The sequence below is a fragment of the Theobroma cacao genome, chromosome 10 (assembly GCF_053813885.1).
Source record: "Theobroma cacao isolate CCN51 chromosome 10, ASM5381388v1, whole genome shotgun sequence".
Classification (NCBI taxonomy): Eukaryota; Viridiplantae; Streptophyta; class Magnoliopsida; order Malvales; family Malvaceae; genus Theobroma; species Theobroma cacao.
The window spans coordinates 27894137-27916879 of NC_142648.1; the positions used below are offsets into that span (position 1 = coordinate 27894137).

The 22743-nt window shown below is 33.8% G+C and overlaps 3 protein-coding genes and 1 pseudogene across 5 annotated transcripts; 1 reads left to right on the forward strand and 3 right to left on the reverse strand.

Moving 5' to 3' along the window:
• Positions 1 to 666: 666 nt before the first annotated feature.
• On the reverse strand, positions 667 to 1338 carry LOC18587395 (uncharacterized). Its single transcript, XM_007011147.3, has 3 exons — positions 1203 to 1338; positions 1004 to 1097; positions 667 to 919 (listed from the first exon to the last, which is right to left on the reverse strand). Exons 1-3 carry the CDS (start codon positions 1249 to 1251, stop codon positions 817 to 819), a joined length of 246 nt encoding a protein of 81 aa, XP_007011209.1. The 5' UTR covers positions 1252 to 1338; the 3' UTR covers positions 667 to 816.
• A 9084-nt stretch (positions 1339 to 10422) lies between these two features.
• Positions 10423 to 13855, forward strand: LOC18587396 (uncharacterized). 2 transcript variants are annotated; one of them, XM_007011148.3, is made up of 4 exons: positions 10423 to 10859; positions 11353 to 11488; positions 12436 to 12499; positions 13368 to 13855. In XM_007011148.3, exons 1-4 carry the CDS (start codon positions 10496 to 10498, stop codon positions 13509 to 13511), a joined length of 708 nt encoding a protein of 235 aa, XP_007011210.3. In that variant the 5' UTR covers positions 10423 to 10495; the 3' UTR covers positions 13512 to 13855. The 2 variants fall into 2 exon arrangements, with proteins under 2 accessions (XP_007011210.3, XP_007011211.3); XM_007011149.3 differs by having other exon boundaries at positions 13285 to 13510.
• Positions 13856 to 14155: 300 nt separating this feature from the next.
• On the reverse strand, positions 14156 to 15594 carry LOC18587397 (peroxidase P7-like). The gene is made up of 4 exons (XM_007011150.3): positions 15319 to 15594; positions 15037 to 15228; positions 14800 to 14965; positions 14156 to 14717 (listed from the first exon to the last, which is right to left on the reverse strand). The coding sequence occupies exons 1-4, from the start codon at positions 15523 to 15525 to the stop codon at positions 14329 to 14331; spliced, it is 954 nt and encodes a 317-aa protein (XP_007011212.1). The 5' UTR covers positions 15526 to 15594; the 3' UTR covers positions 14156 to 14328.
• A 322-nt stretch (positions 15595 to 15916) lies between these two features.
• LOC18587398 (peroxidase P7-like) lies at positions 15917 to 17713 on the reverse strand (annotated as a pseudogene). The gene is made up of 4 exons (XR_016023104.1): positions 17152 to 17713; positions 16879 to 17065; positions 16566 to 16751; positions 15917 to 16371 (listed from the first exon to the last, which is right to left on the reverse strand). The product of XR_016023104.1 is annotated as a peroxidase P7-like (transcript).
• Positions 17714 to 22743: the final 5030 nt, after the last annotated feature.

A 22743-nucleotide genomic window follows, 5' to 3' on the forward strand; every position in this document is an offset into this window, starting at 1 on the left:
CCTATGATTTAATTTTATAGAATTTTGTTTATTTTTGGAAGAAAAATTATAAAAATAAAAAAAACTTAATAACTTACGTTAATAAAATATTTCATAAAGCATGAAATTGTAATATTATGATAACAAAAATCAATAAAATTAAAATATAATAAAAAAATTTAATATTGAACCATGTTATAGTGATAAATCATTTCAAATCTTTTATTGCACTCTTATGTTATGAGTTTATTAATGTCGATCGCTTTACAAAGGAAACTTCATTTAAAAACACTCATATTCTCCTAGTTTGGCATTGATCAAAAATGGGTTTTTCCTTATGCAAACACCCAATATTATTGGACTCGATTAAATAAGATTGAGATTAAAATCAAACACCCAATATTACTCGATTCGATTAAATAAAATTAAAATATTTTATAATTGAATTATAATAATCAGATGTTGATTTTTGACCCCTTGCCATTCTCATTTAGGTTATTTGTCAGCTCTTGGCATCCATTAAAAGAAGCAGCCACGGGGGACATTAAAATGGGATGTCATTACGTTTCCTTCATGTTAAGGCCACTGCAAGAACCACCTAAGGAGGCTTCTTATTTGAAGAGAAAATCTGGATAGCTGGCAATGTAATTTGGAAATCAAACTGATAGAAGATGAACAAAGGCAATATTTAGACAAAAGGTTCTCTTATAAAAGAAGCTGCTTGCTCGATATCATTACTGCTACATCATTAATTCCACCATTTTCATCATCATCAAACCATTCAATGATGGGTAACCATTCATAAATATTACATAGTATAAGTAGTCTGACTCGTTCTTAGGCATTGGTGACCTTCTCTTCCTTGCTGCTACTCTTCTCATAGTAATGATAAGCTGCTGCACCAGACAGCACCGCCAGGGTTAAGGCTTGTGCATGCATCCTATCAAAATCAAACACATCTCATCACTATGCTGATGAAAATAAGAAATTTGAGCTGAGTTCAGACTTGACAAAGAGATGGTACCTGGCATGAATAAGCCTCAGACTTGGCTTAAGAGGAGTCCTTGCACGAGTATTATAAGCCAGTGATGCCCCAATAGCTGAAGCCCAGATAGCTCCTGTAAAACACCCATTGCACCATATCAAGAACTAGTTCTAAACTCTAAACTTGCCAAGAATAATGAAACACAAAAAAGAATGTGAAAGAAAAGAATTGAACTGACCAATGCTGGTGAGCTTGTGCTCTGAAACCCAAGACTGAATTGCCTCCATCTTCTTCACAGTACCCCTCTTTTGCCTGTGTTATGTGAAGCAGTAATAGTTAGAAAACTGGATAAAACTAGACTGGGATTGGGAAGCAAGAGGGGGCAGGTGATTTATAGAGAAGTGAGATGATGTTGAGATGTGTGCTTTCCATTTTTGAGTTTGGTGGTGGCCCCTGGATTTCGAGTCTTTCACTTTTTCAATGGAACATTGGATAAGGTTAAACTAGAGGCTTTCACCTGTCCGGTTTTCTTGGTATACATGCTTGTTTCAGCCTCCCAAAGTCTTTTTGACCTGTACGACCTAGATGCTGTGGGCCATTTGCCATTTCAACCTGAAATACGAAATCCAGGAGCCAAGGGCTTTTCCCATTTCGATCAGTCTCGATCTCACTTGCTGTCAGCAGACCAAACACATCTCTCCTTACTCGAATGTTGATCTTAAAATTTTAACATAATATCAAAATAAATTATATTAATATTAACACTCGAAACATTTAATTTATTAATTCATATATGATTCCCGTTTAAAAGTAAAGTTCAAATAACTTATTTTTAATTATAAAAAAATAATATTAATATTAGACTTTTCGTAAATATTTTCATATTTATGTTACTTTATGTGAAAAGGAATATTAAAATGTACAGTAATGGGATAGCTAGCACAAGGAATTCAGGTGGCACCGCATTAGTTGAACATAGAGAAAAAGGTTTAGCCCATAGGCTTGATTCGTGAGCTATGATCATGAGCTCCACATTTTTCTTGATATCACTAAGCCATGGAACTCAAGAAAAGCAAATAAAAAGGGGTTAGTACAAAAGCATGGAATATTGCAGCAAAGCACGTGGGTGATCAACAGGGAAGACAATGTGGAAACGCCGTTGGTTTAGGTTGTCTCTGAAAGCAAAGGATGTCGGTATTTTAATACTTACCTGTTCGGAAAGTTCAGCTGGATTTCAGGATACAAACTACATATCAATCTAAATGAAGGCAATAGATACAGTATCAAGAAGTCAGAAATAAAGATTTGGTTTATGAAACCAAGTAAAAAGAAGTAGACACGTGAAACTCACATGACTTCCGGTAAATAGAAACATATATTGTATAAGTTTATTTTATTTTATTTTTACAATTTTACTTTAGGTGAAAAGTTAGTTGGTTGTTAGGAGTTTTTTTTTAGTTAGTTTATTTTCCCTCCTTTTATAACAGTTTTACTCTTCTTCTTTTTTTTGTGTATAAATACTCTATACCGGTGATATTCATTTTTAATCTGAATCAGAATTGTTATTCTTTCTACAAAAATATTTTTCTTTCGATGTTTCATGATTTCTTACATGGTATCAAAGCGGGTTCGGAGTAGGGATTCTGAATAGCAAATCTTCTTCAAATTTCTTGAGCTTTGCTGTCGATTTATCCTATTATCTAAATTTGTGTTGATTTTCATTTGATTTTGTTGTAGTTTACCTCATTCAAGTTCTAGATCTTGAATTGGTAAAAGAATAGAAATACTTTAAAGTTTCTTGTCGAATATTTCATATCTTTTCTAGGATCTTGATCTGTTAGTTGTTGATTTGAGGATTAAGTTTCTGGAAATTTTATTCATGGTTGAGGAATCACAAACTATGAATGTTAATTCTTCAAACCCTAAGTCTTCCAATTCATAGTTGGATGATCTTCAATCCCCTTTCTATATCCATCATAGTGATAATCATGCATCTGTTGTAGTTAACCCCAAACTCACCCTCAGCAATTACATAGCTTGGAATCGATCTTTCTTGTTGGCATTATCCATAAAAAATAAAGTAGGATTTCTAGATGGAACCATAGCTAAACCTAGCTTGACAGATCCTCTTTTCAGTTCTTGGTTGAGGTGTAACAATTTGATTGGAGCTTGGCTTTTAGATTCAATTACACCTCTTATTGCATCAACCATTTTCTATATGGACAATGCAGCTGAAATATGGAATTCACTTAGGCAAAATTTTTCACAGTCTGATGATACTCGTGTTTGCAATTTGCAATACACATTAGGCAATATGAATCAACGAACTAGGACAGTGGACTCATATTTTATTAAGTTAAAGGGAATTTGGGAGGAATTAAGAAATTTCAAACCACTACCACATTATGAGCGTGGCAAATGTAATCCTGCTTGTGTTAACGAGTACTCAAGTGAACATCAAAAGGATATGATTTTTAAGTTCTTAAATGGACTCAATAAGTCATATTCCACTTTGAGGTCTCAGATTATTTCAATGGAACCAATCCCTAATCTTGATAAAGCTTACAACATGATTTTGAGGGAAGAATCTCATAAAAGTCTACTGATCTAGTCTAATCCTGCTATAAAATCATCTACTATGATGACTGCTGTGGATAATAGAAAGAAAACCAAAATTGATTGGATCTGTAATCATTGTGGAAAGAAAGGTCATGTGAAGGAAATATGTTATAGATTAATAGGTTTTTTTAAAGATTTCAAATTCACTGAGGGAAAAAGAAACTTTAAGAAAGGAAAATCAGTAGTAAACAATATTTCCACTAGAAATAATTCAAATGCAGGAACTAATAAAAATGAAGAAGTTATTGGTTTAAATTCCATGTCGCAAATGTCACTCATTAAACATAAGGTTCAGAAATTGATGAAACTTCTCAATGAGAGTGGCATAAACAGTGAGGATCATTATGAAGGTTCATCAACTTCTCAGTCAACAAAACCTTCTCTGGTAAACTCAACCTTTGTAGGTATCATTTCTAGCTTACCTTGTTTTAATACTTCAAATAATCTTCCACCTAAATATAAAGTGGTTAAGTAATGCATGGTTAAAGAAAATTCTTGGATAATAGATACTAGAGCTACTGATCACATAACATGTTCTTTAACCAATTTCAGTTATGCAAAACTAGTTAGCAATTGTTATGTTCATTTGCCTAATAATGCAAAAGCCATAGTGACACACATGAGAACAGTTAGATTGACTTCTTTGTTAACCTTGGATAATGTTCTATGTGTACCTTCATTTCACTTTAACCTTGTTTTAGTGACTAAACTCAGTTTTGGTCAAAAATCTTATGTCCTCTTCATTGATAAATTATGTGTTATCTAAGATCTCCACTCATGGAAGGTGACTGGAGTTGCGAAAGTCTCATCATCTTTGTACTTCTTACAAGACTTTCAAGATGAATAATATTTTTGCAAATTCAGTTTTGATAAACTTGTAAAATTTTCTTCAAGTTTTTCTGTCAATTCTTGTAAAAGAATGCATAAACAATATGATTTGTGACATAGGTTAGGTCATATACCTTTGAATAGAATAAATGTCATTCATGAACAATATCCAGAAGGATTTAGTTTGTGAGATCTGTCTTTCTGCAAAAATGAAAGGGTTGCCAGTTCCTGTTCATGTCAAAAATATAACTTTTCCATTTGAAATTGTTCATTCTGATGTGTGAGGACCTTATGTTGTTCCAACCATTAAAAGTCAAAGATATTTTTTTTACTTTAGTAGATGATTTTACAAGATTTACATGGATTTTTTTAATGAGACATAAGTCTAATGTATCATCAATTTTACCATCATTCTGCAAGTATGTAGAAAATCAGTTTTCAACATTTGTTAAATGTTTTAGAACAGATCATGAGGGAGAACTTAATCTAACTGAGTTTTATGAAAAACAGGGTATTGTTCATCAATTGTCCTATGTAGAAGCTTCTCAACAAAATGCGGTTGTTGAGAGAAAGCATCCGTACTTGTAGTTACTAGAACTTTAATGTTTCAATTATCTTTACCTATATCTTTTTAGGGGGAAGCAATTCTTACTGCCACTCATATTATCAATAGGATACCAACTAAGGTCCTAAATGATAAATTGCCCTATGAATTACTTTATTCAAAGCCACCCACCTATGATCATTTGAAAGTGTTTGGGTCTTTATGCTTTGTACCTATTTTAACACAAAACAGAAGGAAGTTTGATAAAAGAGCTGTCAAATGTGTCTTTGTAAGGTATCCAAATGGTATTAAAGGGTATAAAGTGTATGATATCAGTGCAAATAAGTTTCTTATATCCAAGAATGTTGTTTTCCATGAGCATTAATTCTTTTTCAAAAAACACAGAATATCATTGATCATCATTCATTTCTACAAACACTTAGTGTGCGCGATTTTATTTTTGATATCTCCGCTCTTGACATAGTAAATTTTGCACCAAATCTTCATTCTTCTTCTGCAATATCTCCATGTACACCTGTTCCATCATCTAAAATTGGTTCTTCATCAAAATTCATTGCCATACCTTAAAATTCAATTGAACCTATTCTTGAACATAGTCCAATAGGTTCTGTTTTTGCACCAGTTAATCCTACTACTGATATTATTTCATTACCTAGAAAGAGTAGTAGGCTTAGACATGTTCTAAAATACCTTGAAGCTTATCAACTTGATTTACCTCCCACTTCACATCATGTCATAGTTCATCCAATAAACAATTTTTTGTCATCTCGTCAATTGTCGTCTACACATAAAACCTTTACTACCAAGTTATCTCAAGTATATGAACCACGTACATATGACCAAACTATTAAGTATTCTCTCTAGCGAGATGCCATGCAATGTGAACTTCAAGCTTTGGAGGATAATGCTACATGGAGTATTGTACCTTGACCTTCAGATTCTCATGCAATTGGATGCAAATGGGTGTTCAAGGTTAAAATAAACGTAGATGGTATTGTAGAAAGGTATAAAGCAAGATTGGTGGCAAAAGGGTATAGTCAAGTAGAAAGGTTTGATTATCAGGAGACTTTCAACTCTGTTGCTAAACAAACAACTGTGAGAGTTTTTATGGCACTTGCAGCTGCTAAAGGATTGAATTTGTCATAGTTAGATATCAACAATGCATTCTTAAATGGTGATCTTGATGAAGTATTTTATATGGACCTTTCTAAAGGTTATTTTCTCAAAGGGGAGTAACCATCTGGTTCTAAAATGGTGTATAAGCTGCATAAATCCCTTTATGGTTTGAAACAAGCATCAAGACAGTGGAACACAAAGTTTACAGATTCATTACTCAAATATGGTTTTACTCAATCATATGCAGATTATTCCCTGTTCACTATGACATCAGACAATCATGATTTCATTGCTCTATTAGTATATGTTGATGATATAGTAATTGTTGGTATTTTCCCTTGAGCCAATTGGATTGGTTAAGGAATATATATTATCATTCAATACATACTTAATTACATAAGTATATGTGATAGAAGTTTTCTTTCATGTTAGTGCAATAATAAGGAGTTATTCATTACTAATTGGATTAAGCCCATGAAACATAAAGGCCTTGCAAGATAATTTTAAAGTTGTAACAATTATGAGGTCACTATATATTAAAGCCATGTTCCTAAAATCGTTCTTGGTCATTGTATTGTCAAGACAAGGCATTAACAATACTCAAAGACTAGTATATGTTAAGCCTCCATACTTGGGAAGTAAGAAATTGATCTCATAGATTAAAGTATATGAGATACTTAAGGATAACATGTAGGTGTTTGTTAAAGAACAAGTTCACTGAATATGACCCGCTATGAGAACTCTATTTGGTATTTCACTCAAGTGTCTATGGAATATGTTCTCGTGCGATAGTCATGCAACTAGTCTTCAAATTTGAGACATCAAGTCATCTTGTATGGGAAATGACATGCTTTGATTTCATCTCTACAGGTCTAGAGACAACTAGATGCCTAAATAGGGTGTTTTTGGATATGCCATGAAGCATGCGAAGGTGAATGAGTGGTGAAGAGAACTCATCACCCTAAGTGATATGAAGGGATGTATCTCAATTGTTCTCAATTCTTGATTAACTTGTATAAAGTTTTTGGCCAAAGCATGATGAATTTGAGGAAAGTTAATTTTCTAAATTTATAAGGTTAGTCATCAATTATGATAACTAATATGGAATGTTATAAGTAAGCACTGAGTCACGCTTTATGACATATCCAAAATATTTGATGAAAGGACCATATTGCACTGAGAGGCTTATCACTGAAGGGCTTTTGTCAAATTTTTTAATTGACTCTTTAACATTTTGGTGGTCATAATGTATTGCTAGGTACCACTCATGATTTATAAATATAAATTAATTATCAAATTAATATTTGATTAAGATTTATATTTATTACCAACATGTTAGAAGTCTAATAGGTTACACATATTAAGTGACATGATTGGGATTAAATAAGGATAATTAATTAATTTAAACTTAATTGAAAAGACCAAAATAAAGTGAAAAATTAATTAAGTTCACAAAGACTTAATTAAATTGAAATACAATTATTGCATCTAGGGTTACAACTTAGTTTAACTATACAAATATGTTATGTTAGTAAACTAAAACTTTAAGCCTCTAGCCACTTCTCAACCATTTCATAAAATAAGAAAATAAAAATAGTTTTCTTTGTTTGACAAAATAAGATTCAGCAAGAATTTTGATCTTTTTGTTTTATAAACAAAACTTGCTAGCACAAGTGAAAAATCTCACCTTTGAGAAGGTCTTATTCGGTCATCATGTAGATTGTTGTTAGAGGCCAAATACTTGGGTGGCTAAAGATTTGACAAATCCTAAAGGTGAAAAAGTAATTATTTTGATCTAATTAGCTTTTAAGTACGATATCTAGAATAAGGTATGTAACTTTTAAACTTATGAATAGTCATAATTAATTAAAAATTATATGAAAAACACAAACATTGGTCTTGTAGGATTTGTCTATTTCACTGATTAAATGCTAGTTTATTACTGCGTTATATTTTTATTTTATTGATTATTTTCATATTTGAGCATGAGGTCGAATCCCAGCAGTAATTGCCAGTAAGAACGCTCAGTTGATAGATCAAGTTAGAAATTATTTGAGTTCATAGTTCAAGTTGAGAGACCCAGGACCAATGAAGTATTTCCTAGGACTCAAGATTGCTAGGGCTCTAGAAAGCACTTTTATTTGTCAGAGAAAATGTACCTTGGATTTTTTAGATGAATATGACATGCTTGGTACTAAACCAGTCACTACTCTCATAGATTATAGTCGTAAGCTCAATAAGGATGTTGATGGAAAGGAGGTTGATAATCCAACAAGATATAGGCAGCTGGTAGGCAAACTATTAGACTTAACATTTTACAAGACCTAATATTTCCTATTGTTTAGGTTTTATCTCAGTTTATAAAAAAAAACAAAGCAAGAACATATGTTTGTAGTTTATAGAGTGTTTAAGTGTCTTAAGTCATCTCCAGGACAAGGGATACTCATGAAGGCAAGTTCAAACTTAAGCATATCAGCTTATTCAGACAATGATTAGGCTGGTTGTGTTGATACAAGAAAATTAGTTACAAGGTATTATGTGTTCTTAGGAGATTCATTGATTAGTTGGAAATCCAAAAGGCAATCAGTGGTTGCTTGTAGCTCAACTGTGGCTGAGTACAAGTCAATGGCTATTGTTTGCTGTGAAATTATGTGGCTAAAGTATTTGTTACTTGATTTAGGCATTAAACAGAATGCAATAGTCAAACTTTATTGTGATAACTAATTTGCAATTCATATATGTCACAATCCAATGTTTCATGAGTGGACGAAACATATAGAAATGGATTGCCATTTTATCAAAGAAAAGGTGTTGGAAGGATTGATTGAACCAATGTATATTTCTACTGAATCACAGATTGCAGATTTGTTAACAAAGGCATTACAACCAACACAATTTCATCGTTTATTACATAAGATGAATGTTCATGACATTCATGCTCTGCCATGAACATTAATCTTGAGGGGGAGTATCAATCTAAATGAAGGCAATAGATACAATATCAAGAAGTCAGAAATAAAGACTCGGTTTATGAAACCAAATAAAAAGAAGTAGACACATGAAACTCACATGACTTCCAGTAAATAGAAGCATGTGTTGTATAAGTTTATTTTATTTTATTTTTACAATTTTACTTTAGGTGAAAAGTTAGTTGGTTGTTAAGAGTTATTTTTAGCCAATTTACTTTCCCTCCTTTTATAACAGCTTTACTCTTCCTCTTATTTTCTTGTGTATATATACTCTTTACCAGTGATATTCATTTTTAATCTGAATGAGAATTGTTATTCTTTCAACGAAAATATTTTTCTTTCTATGTTTCCTGGTTTTTTACACTACAAAGGCAAATTTATAAAGCAAAAAGGTATAAACAGGTGTCAATTTCTTTTAAAAATGTTTTGCTTTTATATAAAGTTTAGGATAGATTGATTGCTTTATTTAACAAAGAGTTATTTGTAATATTCGAATTCAAATTTATTTAAAATATTTTGAAAGTTTTTTTTATTATCAAATAATGAGAGAAGATGAAACAAGGTATCGAGGAAATGTATTTTTAATAAATTCTTCTTTTTTTAAAAATATCCGAACTCACAATGTAAATTTAAAGTAATTTCAAGATTAAGGTTGACGAAGAGTGATATATAATATTCGAATTTAAAATTAATTAAAATGTTATGAAAAAAAAAGGCTTTTATTGTCAAATAACGAGACAACAACAAAGGGTGTTGGAGAAATTTATCTATGATAAATATTTCTCGTTTAAAGATAAAATTATCAATCAATTTTTACCTTAATTTATAACATTATAGATGAGAATATTTATTTTTCTTCCTTATCTTTCTTGCTAATATCAAACCGCATACTCTCTCTATCCCTTTTTGTTATTTATTTTATTTTTAAAAATCACATTTAAATCGTTTTTTTCTTTTTTAGATAGTTAAATACTTTTACTTTTTTGTATACTATAAATTTATTTTTCATAATTTTTTTCCTACTTATATGAAAATTATTAAACATTTATATTGTAAATTTTTTTTCAAATTTAAATATAAAATACATCAAGATTAAAATTTTTCTCTTAATTTACATAAAAATAAAAAAGACAAATACTTAAAAACAGAAGAATAATTAGAAAACATTTTATAAACTTGGCCTTTGTAGACATTTTATTGGATCAAGCCCAACAACATGAATCAGAACAATTTGTAGCCCATTTATTGAATCTTGGGCTGACCCAATTTCCAGACAATTCCCTCCATTTCCAGATCCCTCCATTTTCATGGCCCAATAGAGGTATACATAAAAGGAAGAGGAAAACCAGGATTTTCCCGCCAACCCAAAGACCCAGCTTCCTCCTCACTCGGCAATCTCAAAAGCTGGGAATTCTCAAGAAACAAACAGGAAAAATGGAAGAAACAAAACCATCGACAACAAAACCGAGAAGCGAAGCCAGCAAAAGGAGACCCTTCACTGAGGTCACCAATTTAATCCCATCATCTTTGCCTTCTTCACAGTCTTCTTCTTCTTCTCTAATCAAACCCCCAACTAAATCTTCACTCGCTTTGGATCTCAAATCTCCTCTCAACAAACCCAATAGTGATATTAATTCTAATTCCAAGTTTACTGCCGTTGAGTCCACCACCAATGATAATGACAGTAACAAGAAGGGGAAGAACAAAAAGAAGGAGAAGGAGAAGGGGAAAAGTCAGAGTAACAAGGCAAAGCTTAGCCCCATGTTGTCTCCGTTGCAGAAAACGCCTTCTGTTTCGGGTAATTTGATGGGTTTTTGGATTTTTTTAAGTGTTTTGATTAGATTTTTTAGTAGGGGTTTTGTTTTTGGTGTTCTGGGCTGTCTAGGGTTTTTATTTCTTCAATTGGGTTTTAATTTTATTCTCAGTTCAAGCTATATAGAATTTCTTCTACAATATTTCTATGAATTTGAGTTAATGTCAATTTCGTTAATTCTGTTTCTAGTAGTTTCGCTGAATGATTTCTTTGCTTCATTTTCAATGCAAGCTCTAGAGCATTGATTGAATATGGATGTCTCGACAGTAGATAGTAATTGTGCAAATCCGATCAATATTTTTTTAAGCTACGGAACTACTTAATTGTTTAGGTATTATAATTGAAATACACTCTATGGTGTGGAAATTATATGAAGTTGGTAATCTGTGTTTCCTCAACCATTTTTTTGGTCCTTTGATTTCTGGATTGTGCATTTACTTTGGGTCTAATGTATTGTACATTATGGTTCTGATTTTAGGTACCGCTGATTCTGTGGGTTTTGAGCCTTGCACGGTTTACAGCAGGAGACATACTGCAGATAAAAGGAAGAGTAAAGGGAAGGAAATTGCTGAGCCTTTCAGTTGGTCTCTTGAAATGAGGATGCCGGACTTAAGGTGGTTTTCTTCTAATCAGTTTGTGTGTTCTTGTTGGTTTGGTATTTGTTCCTTGGATAACAATTAGTCTTTTCATGACTTTAGAAGGCTAAGGATACTTAACATATTTGAAAGAAGAAGTAAAGTGATTATCAATGTCATGGTATGGTAGTCATGATGCAGTCAAAATGGTATTTTCTGTTGTTATAAGTAGTTATATACATTAGATAAAGGATGGGAGTGATGTTCAGCATTCCCTCCCAACTCTGTAGATGATGAGGTTCTAAGTGACAATTCTATGGTAAAAAATTTGATCAATCAAATGTACCAAATTTCCTCAGGTGTGTGCATGTTTGGGATTTTTGGTATTTAAAGAACCTTGACCACATGTTTTGATATTAGAAAGTAGAAAGAAAAAGGCCTAAAATAATTGCTAAATTAGTTAAACTAGTGCTCCTTTTGTATCCAATTTCATTTATCTTCCTTTTCTTTCGTAAAATGAGTTTTCAAGGAGATGGTGGCTGATTAGACCAAAAGACAGTTCTTCCCTTTTAAAACAGTTTTGTTTAGAGGCCTGTTTTTTCTTCGTGTTTTTTTACATCAGTTTCCAACTAAAGTCATGATATTTTCTAAGCCAAGTTTTTTTTGAACACTCAGAAAATGACTTTTGAATACAAAACTTGGGACGTCAAAGCTTAAGGTCTTTGAAATATTTTATGTTGTGATAGCATGTCATATTTAAGTATTGAAAATTATGATCTTGTCTATTCAGATTTTTAATCTTCCTTTACTTGCTTTTTTTTTTGTACTTCTGTTTTGAATATTCTCTACTATAGTTGTTCTCTGTTATCACTGATTCAGAAGGGCTTTTTGGTTAATGTTTGCTCAGATTACAATGATCTCCCCATTCATTATTTTCCATTGTTTACCACCTTTATTGACGCTGTTTCTCCTTGTCTTTACTGTAGTGAAAAAAAGGATGGAGATGGTGATATCGGTCTCTCCAAATCATGCCCATTGCCACGTAAAAGGGTTTGTTTCAAAACTCTCCTAGTTTCTTAATTTTTTTTGTATTGAATGGATAATCCTGCTATTCATCTTTTGTTTGGGATTTTTGGGTCATCATTAAGACAATTTTTTTAATCTTTTAAAGAACCCTCAATCTTTTAAAGATTTCAGATTTGTATATGAAACACCATAATTTGGTTAAAAGTGTTGACCAATGATGCATATCTGTAACTGCTTTCCCTTTTCATGGCTGTTTCTATTGTGTTAAGTTGGGGACTTCTGGCCACATTTTTAGCATCAACAGTTTTTAACTCTAAATTATTGGAAGTCGGGTCCTGCTATTGGGAGGCTCGAATCCTTCCGTCCCAGAGCATACTCAACTTCTTTAAATGATTGTTCTTTACCTTTTAACTCGTTATTAATACATGCTGCATCGATGGAGTATTCGCCTTTTCACTTCATGGAATCAATTTCACTCTAAGATGACTAAATTCTTTTAGTTGTTAAAGCGTTATCATGTCAGGAATGTTTATTAGTCTGTGCAATGTTAACTTGTCATCTTTTTTCTACTGGAATTGGGCCAGTATTCTATGGCGTTTTTTGACCATCTAGCTTTTTACACACGGCTATAGAATGGAATTTGCCTTAGCAACTGGATGAAGCATGCCTTTAGGAAGCAAACAGCAATATCGTACCACATTTTTAATCTGCAAACTGCTTTTTTGCTTTAGTTTTATCAATAGTATGAGTTATTACACAGTGCTGTTTGCTTTTGCATTAAGTCATATTGTGCTTTTGTCTCTTTGAAGCTTTTTTCCGTCCATAAGGATATGTGTCCTTAAAGATAATGTGATTAAGTCAAGCTTATTGGTGGTCTATGATGTCATCGCAGAAGCAACGAATAGAGAAGGCTAAGGTAAATGCTTCCAAGAATGACTTGCCCCAAGATTTCATTGACAGGCAGAGAGCTTACTTTGCAGAAGTTGATGCATTTGAGCTAGAAGAGGAGGTGGCATCAGATGAAGAGTTGGAATAGATGTAAAAGTATATAGCCAAGTCATTTAGGATAATTTGATTAAGGTGTTCTAACCCTGTAATATCCTCTGTATATAGTTTACCGACAAATTTTGGTGTAATAACCACCTTACTCAGCTGTATCGGATGCATGATGGTATTCCCCATCATAGTCTAGTGTACTCACTTGTAGTCTTCCCTATTGGAAAGTCTAGTTTACAGTAGTGTTAATTGTATTTGACAGTTTATATATCTATGTTTAGCAAAATTGTATTTCATACAAACCATAATCTGCCGACACTGGCATCAACACATGGGCTTGACTCCTTTGCAATTGTGAATTATTGATATCATGTTATTGTGGAACTTCTTGTCAAATCTGTTTGTGGACCAAACTGCTGGATACTGTACAGGTTTTTGCGCTTGTACTACCAATAATGCAGGCTATGCAGCAATCCCTTGGCCTCTGCATTGAAAAGGCTTGGGTATGACTGGTATTGGTTGGGGGGATGGAGCCTACTGAAAGAAACTTTTTACCCCATATTGGGTCTAGATAAGCCTAGTTTATTCATTTCTTTCGAATATGTTAATGGTAAAGGACATGTTGCTGGAGCTACTTTTAAGCAAGCATCAATTATTTGCATAAATTTCTGCTTTCTTTGTCACTTTCCATGAAAATGTACAAATTTATTCAAATGAGTGAAAGCAAGAGACAAGATTGATTTGCATAAACGAACTCACTCCAAACATTTTAAACAGACAGAGTTGATCTAAAGATCAACATACAGACTCCCTTAGACATTTTGTAATTTCTTATTGTTAAGTATGAGAAACAAGTTTCAGTTTATTTTTCTGCAATTGATCCTGATTTCCCCAGCACTTCCAGTGAGAGGCTTGATGTTTCCCATTTTGATTATAGACTTGACAAATTCCTGGAAAAATAATGAAGTGTTGGTAGCATAGCTTTTAACCAAAAGAGCAGTAGTAGAACTTCTATTGAAGAGCTCTTGATCTGAACGAAGTAGACCCGTCTTGTTCAACAGATTCTTGTAATATAAATTATCAAAAAAGGTTGGTGTTTGACGATCAAGGGGGGCGAGCACACTATCATTTCCACTTCTTGGGCAAGTACGCCGCCGTGAGGCGGCGAAGGAACGGTCTATGTTGGAGTCATTGTATATGTGTGGTCGAAATGATGTGCACCGGGCCAGGCCAATGGTGTGTGAACCTGCAAATGAACCATTACATGTTAAGAAGAAAAATGAATGATGGCCTTGGTCTAAACGACATTCCGATAAGTAATGGATTACCAGAAAGTGTTACTAAGTCTTTTATGGAGAGACCCTGAGCAGAAAAGCTTGAAATAAGAGCACTTAGATTGGACGTTGGTGGGGGGATGGAGGTATTTGCTGCACTTCTGCTAGCAGTGGTAGAATCCCTTCTTCCCAACCTTACCTTCCATGAGGGACCCCCCAACTGCAAACACCAGAAAAGTATCATCACAAGAAAACATACCGTGATGGATTGGTATATGATGTGGAGCTTACCTGAACAACCGAATCACGAGATGCTAGAGCAAGAATATCAGCACAGGACACCACTCCGGGGCATGCTTTCTCCAATCGAGCCTTGATGTCATCAACCACGTTGAATCCTCTAGCAGAGTTATTGTTAGGAACTGCAGTTTTCTCACCTATAAATGTGGCATTATCATCTAATAACACTGATCCATCGCAGCCCTAGTGATCATTATGAAAATTCACTTCAGTTAATTCAGTAGCAGCACGGGAGCAGCATGAATTATCACTGAAATTAGAACCTATACTCACATTAACAAAACAGTCATGAAAGTGTAATCTGAGCAAGGATGCCCCTACGCGCGTTTCATTCTTTATAGCAGCTGCAACTGCTGCCTGAACAATAGGCAATACTTGGGGGCAAGTGGATGAGTAGTAATCAGGGGAGAGTTGGCAGTTTGCTTGAAATGAAGCGACCGCAGCAATCAGGATAAGAAACAGTAAATGATAACAAGCCATTGGAAACCCTTGTGTCTAGTAATTTCTTGCTACTTGCTAAGCACAATTATTCTGATTGGAAATCTGATCATGTCCTTTTATAGTGGTTAACGCGTGCAGGTTTGGATGTTGCAGCAAAATGGAAAGGTGGAAGGATTACAAGAAGGTAACGTAGGTTAGCAAGTTCCTTTTGTTTGTTGTGATGGTTTTTTCCTTCAAGAGCTTCTGCTCAAAGCCTGGGGGTTCCTTCAGAGTCCACGGCGCCTTCGTACCCATAAACAAAAGAAACTTAATTGCACCGTCAAGACTAATGCAGCCCCTTCACTGTAGTTGGTGAAACTCTTGTTTACTTTCTCACAGTTTGTTGGTAATCATAATCATACTCGCATAATTCAAGGCTTTAAGCAATCAGGAAAACTAAAAGAAATATTTTCACTGTTTGTGATCATTCGATCATAAAGTTGCTTTTCCATCAGTTACTATTAAATTGACTACTCTGCAGTTGCTCCTGATCTCCAGGGCTTACTGTGAGAGGCTTAATGTTGCCCATTTTGATCATAGATTTAGCAAAGGCCTTGAAGAATGCAGAATTATCTGCAGCATACTTTTTTACCAGATAATCAGCAGAAGTGCCACTAAAGAGCTCCTGGTCAGAACGGAGGAGACCCATCATCCTCAACAAGTTCTTGAAGTACAGATTATCAAAATAAGTAGGAGTTTGAAAATCAAGGGGTTGATACACATTATCCTTTCCATTTTTCGGGCACTTGCGTTGCAAGGACATGGCGAATGTGGCATCGATGTTCGAGTCATTGTAGATGTGTGTTTGAAATGTTATGCACCTGGGCAGGCCAAAAGTGTGTGAACCTGCCATTCAAAGATGAGCCATTAATTTGTTTTAAGTGGCATGCTTTAAATTACATGGTTGATCAAAGAAAAGGATTGGTCATCTGGTTTTCTATCAACATACAACATCGCTGTGGTACACAAATAAGAGAATGTAACCATCATGTTCGTATTGTTTATTAACTGTAGTATATGCCAACTTAGATTCTCATTACCTGAAAAAGCCACCAAGTCTTTTAATGAGAGTCCTTGAGCAGCGTAGCTCAATGGGAGAGCACTAACATTGAAATTGGGTCCAGGAATTGAGTTGTCTGCAGCAGCCCTGCTAGCAGTGGTAGAATCCCTTCTCCCTAGCTTAACTTTTGATGAAGAACCCCCTAACTGAAAATCATAAAAAGGCACTAATATAGATGATGAAACAACTGCTACCCAACCGAGCCAACTGCCTAGACTGTAACAAGAAATCAGCAACTTGCTGATAAGGTTTGTGCTTTTGTAGATAGACTTAATTGTTGGACTTACCCTGACAGTCAGAATCGCGAGCTGCAATGGCAAGAATATCAGCGCAGGATACCACTTCAGGGCATGCTTTCTCCACTTTAGCGTTAATGTCATCAACCACATCAAATCCCTTGACAGATTTATCGTTAGGTGCTGCAGTCTTCTCACGCATAAAGGTGGCATTATCATCCAACAGAATCGATCCACCGCGGCCCTGCCCAATTTTCATTATTTAAATTCACTATTAATTGATTAAAACAGCATGAGCCTAGAACAAAACCAAACTTATGAAAGTGAAACCATACTCAGATTAACAAAGCAGTCATGGAAATGCAACCGGAGCATAGATGCCGCCATGAGGGTCCCTTTTTAACGGCAGCTCTTACTCGTGCTTCAACAATAGACATTACTTCAGGGCAAGTGGAGCTGTAGTAGTTTGATGAGAGTTTGCCATGAACTTCCACAGGTGCACCGGAAACAATAAGGATAAGGAGGACTAACAAGTAATAACAAGCCATGGAGCTGTTAAAAGACCTTAGAAAAACAGAAGGTTTTGCCTTCTTAAACTATACAACTTGCAATAGCACCTCGATATCTTCATAAAGGACAAATCCTTCTTTATTTACTCAGAATTTAGTGATTGGTATTTACTAAACAGTGCAGATATGTAGCTCCATACTGTTAACTTCGATTAGACTTTTAAAAGTAATGGCAACTTGTATCTTATAGGCTATCTTTGGCCTATATCAAGGGCCCTAAACAAGTTTTAACAGGCTCATCAGATGCGAAGATTTTCACCAAAGATCAATCCCTCTCGTATTCGGGACGACGGTTCCTTAGATAGTTCATTTGTATGCCAGAAGAGGCTGCTTTTAGCAGTTTTTGTTCTGTCTGAATCCATATTGAGCAAGCCATGAGCACTTAAATGATGGGTTATTTGATTTTGCTCAAGGATCATCAAAGTTTCCACTTTAGGATAATTTAATGGAAAGAAACTCATTGGTTACACTTCCTATTCATGGAGGGTCGAGTAGAGGCAAAGACTTCACATCACTATCTAATTAATTGCCTTTCCTTTTTTACCTTTGAAACCAATATGCAAAAGAACAGAAAACAACATTGTGAAACTGACAAAGACTCAAAACAGTGTGGAACCATAACCTTGGAAAGATCAAACTTGCAGCCAGAGAGTTCATATCAAATGAGCTAGCTAGACTGCATTACTTGGATTGAAAGCAACTTAAGCACATGAGTTAAACTCGTTCAAGTGAGGATTTTCTCTTTATTTGTACTTCTTGAATCCCTTCATGAATAATGTTATTTTGTTCAGCAGTCGAACAATTTAACTATTCATAAACATTATAGATGATATAAAAATAATAAATACAACCAGCTTGAATATCAATCATTTTTAATATTTTTTTTAGTTTACAATCAAATCATTTCAAATCTTTTTTGTATTACGATAGACGTAAATTTGATAAATTAAAATACGACCCATAATTAAAAATTATCAGATGAAATGTACAGGAGTCTACAATCTTCCTTTAAAGTTGGAATATTGATAATATCAGTCACGTTTATTTTCCCTACTTCTGTAAGCCCACCACTCATGGCCATTGATCAAGATCCCTCACCAACTTTATCATTCCATATCCATATCCATCCTTCCAGGCTACACAGTACAGCCCTTGCTGTTGACATTTCATTGTGGAAAAATCCTTTTCATTTCAACAAAAAGCTTGATAAATCAGCCCCTACTCTTTTGTTCTGTCTTTTAAGTACATGACAATTTGCAAGATCAAAGGGAAATATCGCCAGCTAACAGGGGTGGAGTTGAGCATTTTTAAAGAAAGACCAAACAGAAAGATGAAGTTTATTTATAATTCAATTCTCAACCATCTAAAAAATTCAATAAAATTCATAAATATATAAAATTGAATGAAATTTTGGAAGTAATCTCTTTAACTATTCATGTGCAAAAGTGGAAAAGAAAATAATTTTTTAAATTCAAATAAATTATCTTTTACTTTGTGTGTTTTATATAAAATGTGTAGCTTTTTGAAAAGTTCTTTTTTTATTTTCTATTTGCTACTTGAATTACTAATTAACATATTGAGTTATTGGGTTGAATTGTTGATATATCATATGTTATGATCAGTTATTGGACTGAACTGTTAAGATATAATAGATTATGATAAGTTTAGATTTATATTAAGATTTACTGGATTTGAGTTAATAGATTTATTTTTATTTTTTTTAATTTGATAGATTTAGTATATTGGGTTAGAATTTATATAATCACTAGCAATATGCTAACATTTCTCTAATTTCATCAAACGATTGAAAGAATATATATAGTAAATAAAAAACTTTAAAAATTTTATAGAACCGTAGCTCCATCGTAAAATCATTTTATTATTTTTTATTTATATTTATCATTTAATAAAATATTATTTTTTAAAAAAATCATTAAAAATATATATAATATTTAAAAAATTTTAAAATTTTTGAGAAAGGACGGCCCGATCACAATGGGATGCTCCGCCCCTACCAGCAAACAACTGGAACCTAAACTGATAGTCTTTGCACCCAAAAAGGAGAACCCTCCGGACCCTTTTGTCAACATCAAAGGTTTATGACAACTTACCTACTCCTTGGACCACAAGCAAAACAAGATGGTGATGCTATTATTTTTTTTGTTTTCCCCCACTTTTTCTTTGATAGAAGCATGCACTCATTTCTCGTTTGTACAATTATTGGGTCACTAATCCAATGACGTTTATGCTGAGAGAGAGGACTGATTTGCAAAATATAGAATATGGAACGGAGAGTTTTTAAACTCATTTGGAACAGTGACAAGTCATGTGCCGGTGACGTGCCTTTTTTCCTATTTTGGCATTGAGATTGTAATGCCATATGGCTTTAAGCCACTGGTTTGTTGACCATAGGAGACAACGCAAATTTTGGTAGCTGTTGAGTCCGTTTCTTTTGTGTTTTCCATGCAAGCCGTTCTCTACTACGGTGTCGTTTTGTCTTTGTAAATTGTCTTCATATAAAAAGGCATATTACCGTTATGAAATTTAGTCTTCTTCCCTAATTTTTTTTTTCTCTTGTTTTCTTTGGTTCATCACTCCATTTTTATAGCTTTATTGTTCTTTGAAGAAAATATTAAATGTCAACATGGTATCAAATCATCTATGGATCTTGAGGGATTGTACGGAAAGTTTTTTAGTGTTGTTTTTTTGTTTTCTTAGGTTTAAAACTTTCCTTTTTTAGTTGTTTTTCAGTGGCTTCTTCAACCTTGAGTGTCACTGCACCTCCTGTTTTCTCAAGGCAAAACTATTTTATTTGGGCAATCAAAATGGAGGCCTACTTAAGAGATTATGATTTGTGGGAGATAGTGGAAGCTAGCGATGACCTTTCTGTTTTGAGAGTTGCAAACATTGTTTAGTTGAAACAACACAATGAAGAGGTTGCTAAAAGGTATAAAGCTCTCTTGGTATACTATTTCAGATTTTATTTTCATTGGAATTATAAATTGTAAAGTTATTAAGGAAGCTTGGCATAAGTCAAAAGAAGAGTTTCATGGGAGTGATATGACCAGACAAATTCAAGCCCTAAATCTTTAGAGAAAGTTTGAAATTTTGAGAATGGGGGATGATGAATCTGTTCAGGACTATTTTGATAAGGTTCTTAAAGTTGTGAATCGGTTGAGTTTAATGGGAGAAGATGTTTATGAAAAAAGGATTGTAAACACACTCTTAGTTAGTTTACTTGAGAAATTTGAGGGTAAGATCTCATCACTAAAAGACTCAAAGGATTTAAGATCTAAATCTGTTACTGAGCTATTAAATGCTCTTCAAGCTCAGGAACAGAGAAGAACTCTAAGGCAGAATGTTTATGTTGAGGAAGTCTTAATGGCAAATAAATTAGATAAAAAAGAAGGTAATGGAAACCAAAAGAAATATGGATCTAATAAGAAGGAAAAAGAGAAGAAAACCAATGACAAAAGGTAGGGTGATCAAAAAAGAAGCTTACCACCTTGCATATATTGCAAGAAAACAAATCGCACTAAAAAGTATTACTAGTATAGGCAAATGTTGCGTGCAAAGCTTGTCACTAGCAAGGCCATGTAAAGAAGGTTTGCAAGAATCGTGGTGCTAAGGTGGAAGATAAGGCTGCTGTTGCTGAGTAGAAGGACCAAGCTGAAGAAAAGGTATTCTTTATCGCAAAGAAAGTAGGAAATGCTGAAAGAAGGGATAGTTGGTTACTAGACATTTGATGTTTGAACTACTTGATTGGCAACAAAGAAAATTTTCTTGCATTTGACGGTAGCTTCAAAACAAAATGGAGATTGGCAATGGTGACTTCCTACTGATTTATGGGATTGACATAGTAAGAGTCCAAACACTTGGTGGTTTGAAATCAATCTCAAAAGAATATTATGCATCTAAGGTTAGTCAAAACTTAATAAGTGTGGGACGACTTGTAAATGATAACTATGAGCTAGTGTTTAAGGATAAAGTTTGCACAATCAAGTACCTCATTGGAATTGAATTGTTGACTATTGGCATAAGAAACAAATACTTTCCTTTGGACTGGATGAAGGTAAAGCATATTGTTTACACATGCACATTGTCTGATGCAGAGTTGTGGTACATGAGGTTTGATTATGTGAAATATGGTTCACTTAAGTTGATGGCTTCATGAAATCTGGTTGATGGTTTACCTTTAATGTCAAACACTAACAAAGCCAGCGATGTATGTTAGTTTGGGAAACAGAAATGTGCGCCATTTCTAAATACCAGAAGATGGTATGCTACACACAAGCTGCAGTTGCTGCATATTGATCTTAGTGGTCTAATGAAAACTCTATCTTTGAATGAAGGGAAGTATTATCTACTATTTATGGATGATTATACAAGGTTTAGTTGGGTATTTTCCCTTAAGTTTAAGTTTGATGCATTAAGTATCTTTATTAAGTACAAAGTATTGGTAGAAAATTAGATGAACACAATTATTAAAAAGCTTAGAAGTGATAATGATGTTGAGTATATTGCTAAGGAGTTTGAAAGCTACTTAAGCAAATTTGGCATTGTGCATCAGCTGATTGTAACTTATAGCTCTAAGCAGAATGGTGTTTTTGAGAGAAAGAATAAAACTTTGATGGAAATGGTTAAGTGCCTACTGTTTGAGAAGAATTTGCCTAAGTCATTGTGGGTAGAAGCAATTAACACTGCATATTACCTACTTGACTTGGCCTGAACAAGAGCCTTGATAAGCAAAACTCTTTATGAAGCTTGGTATTATTCTAAACCCTTAATGGAGCATTTAAAAGTCTTTAGATGCATGTGCTATACAAAAACACTTGATGCTAAAAGATTTAAGTTGGATAGTAAGTCTTTTATGGCTATTCATCTTGAATATAGTGAAGTGTCAAAGGGTTACAGGCTGTTAAACATAAAAATCATAAAGTTTTTTGTCAGTAGAGATGTAGTTTTTGATGAAAATATGATGTGGTGTTGGGACACTAAATCAGTTGAAAGTTTAGGAAATTATGAAGTAGTAGTTGATTATCTGTTTGAACATGATTCTGACCTTGTCTTAGATGAAAATGTAGATGAAACTTGTAACGACCCAAGCCCAACCACTGACCCAGCAGCTTTTTAGGCATAAACCATGTGACCTTCAAAAACTTTAGCTCAAATTGCTAGTAGTGATGGGTTTGAATTGTTATATAGGTCTTAACAATCACATGTACATCAGATGTGGGATGTTGGGTATCACAATCCCACCCACTCAAATCCTTGATATCCTCATTAATGTCACACATCATATCCATAGGATCAAGATCTCACCAGAGCAATATGAAAGCTCACATCGGACTGG

Excerpts from the sequence above, each read along its gene's own strand:
- LOC18587397 (XM_007011150.3), bottom strand. The coding sequence starts at position 15,525 with ATGGCTTGTTATCATTTACTGTTTCTTATCCTGATTGCTGCGGTCGCT. Across the intron at positions 14,966-15,036 it reads CTCGTGATTCGGTTGTTCAG|TTGGGGGGTCCCTCATGGAA; the intron begins GTAAGCTCCACA and ends TGGTGTTTGCAG. Across the intron at positions 14,718-14,799 it reads AGACTTAGTAACACTTTCTG|GTTCACACACCATTGGCCTG; the intron begins GTAATCCATTAC and ends GTTCATTTGCAG.
- LOC18587395 (XM_007011147.3), bottom strand. The coding sequence starts at position 1,251 with ATGGAGGCAATTCAGTCTTGGGTTTCAGAGCACAAGCTCACCAGCATT. Across the intron at positions 1,098-1,202 it reads GCACAAGCTCACCAGCATTG|GAGCTATCTGGGCTTCAGCT; the intron begins GTCAGTTCAATT and ends GGTGTTTTACAG. Across the intron at positions 920-1,003 it reads CTGAGGCTTATTCATGCCAG|GATGCATGCACAAGCCTTAA; the intron begins GTACCATCTCTT and ends TGATTTTGATAG.
- LOC18587396 (XM_007011148.3), top strand. The coding sequence starts at position 10,496 with ATGGAAGAAACAAAACCATCGACAACAAAACCGAGAAGCGAAGCCAGC. Across the intron at positions 10,860-11,352 it reads GAAAACGCCTTCTGTTTCGG|GTACCGCTGATTCTGTGGGT; the intron begins GTAATTTGATGG and ends TTCTGATTTTAG. Across the intron at positions 11,489-12,435 it reads ATGAGGATGCCGGACTTAAG|TGAAAAAAAGGATGGAGATG; the intron begins GTGGTTTTCTTC and ends TCTTTACTGTAG.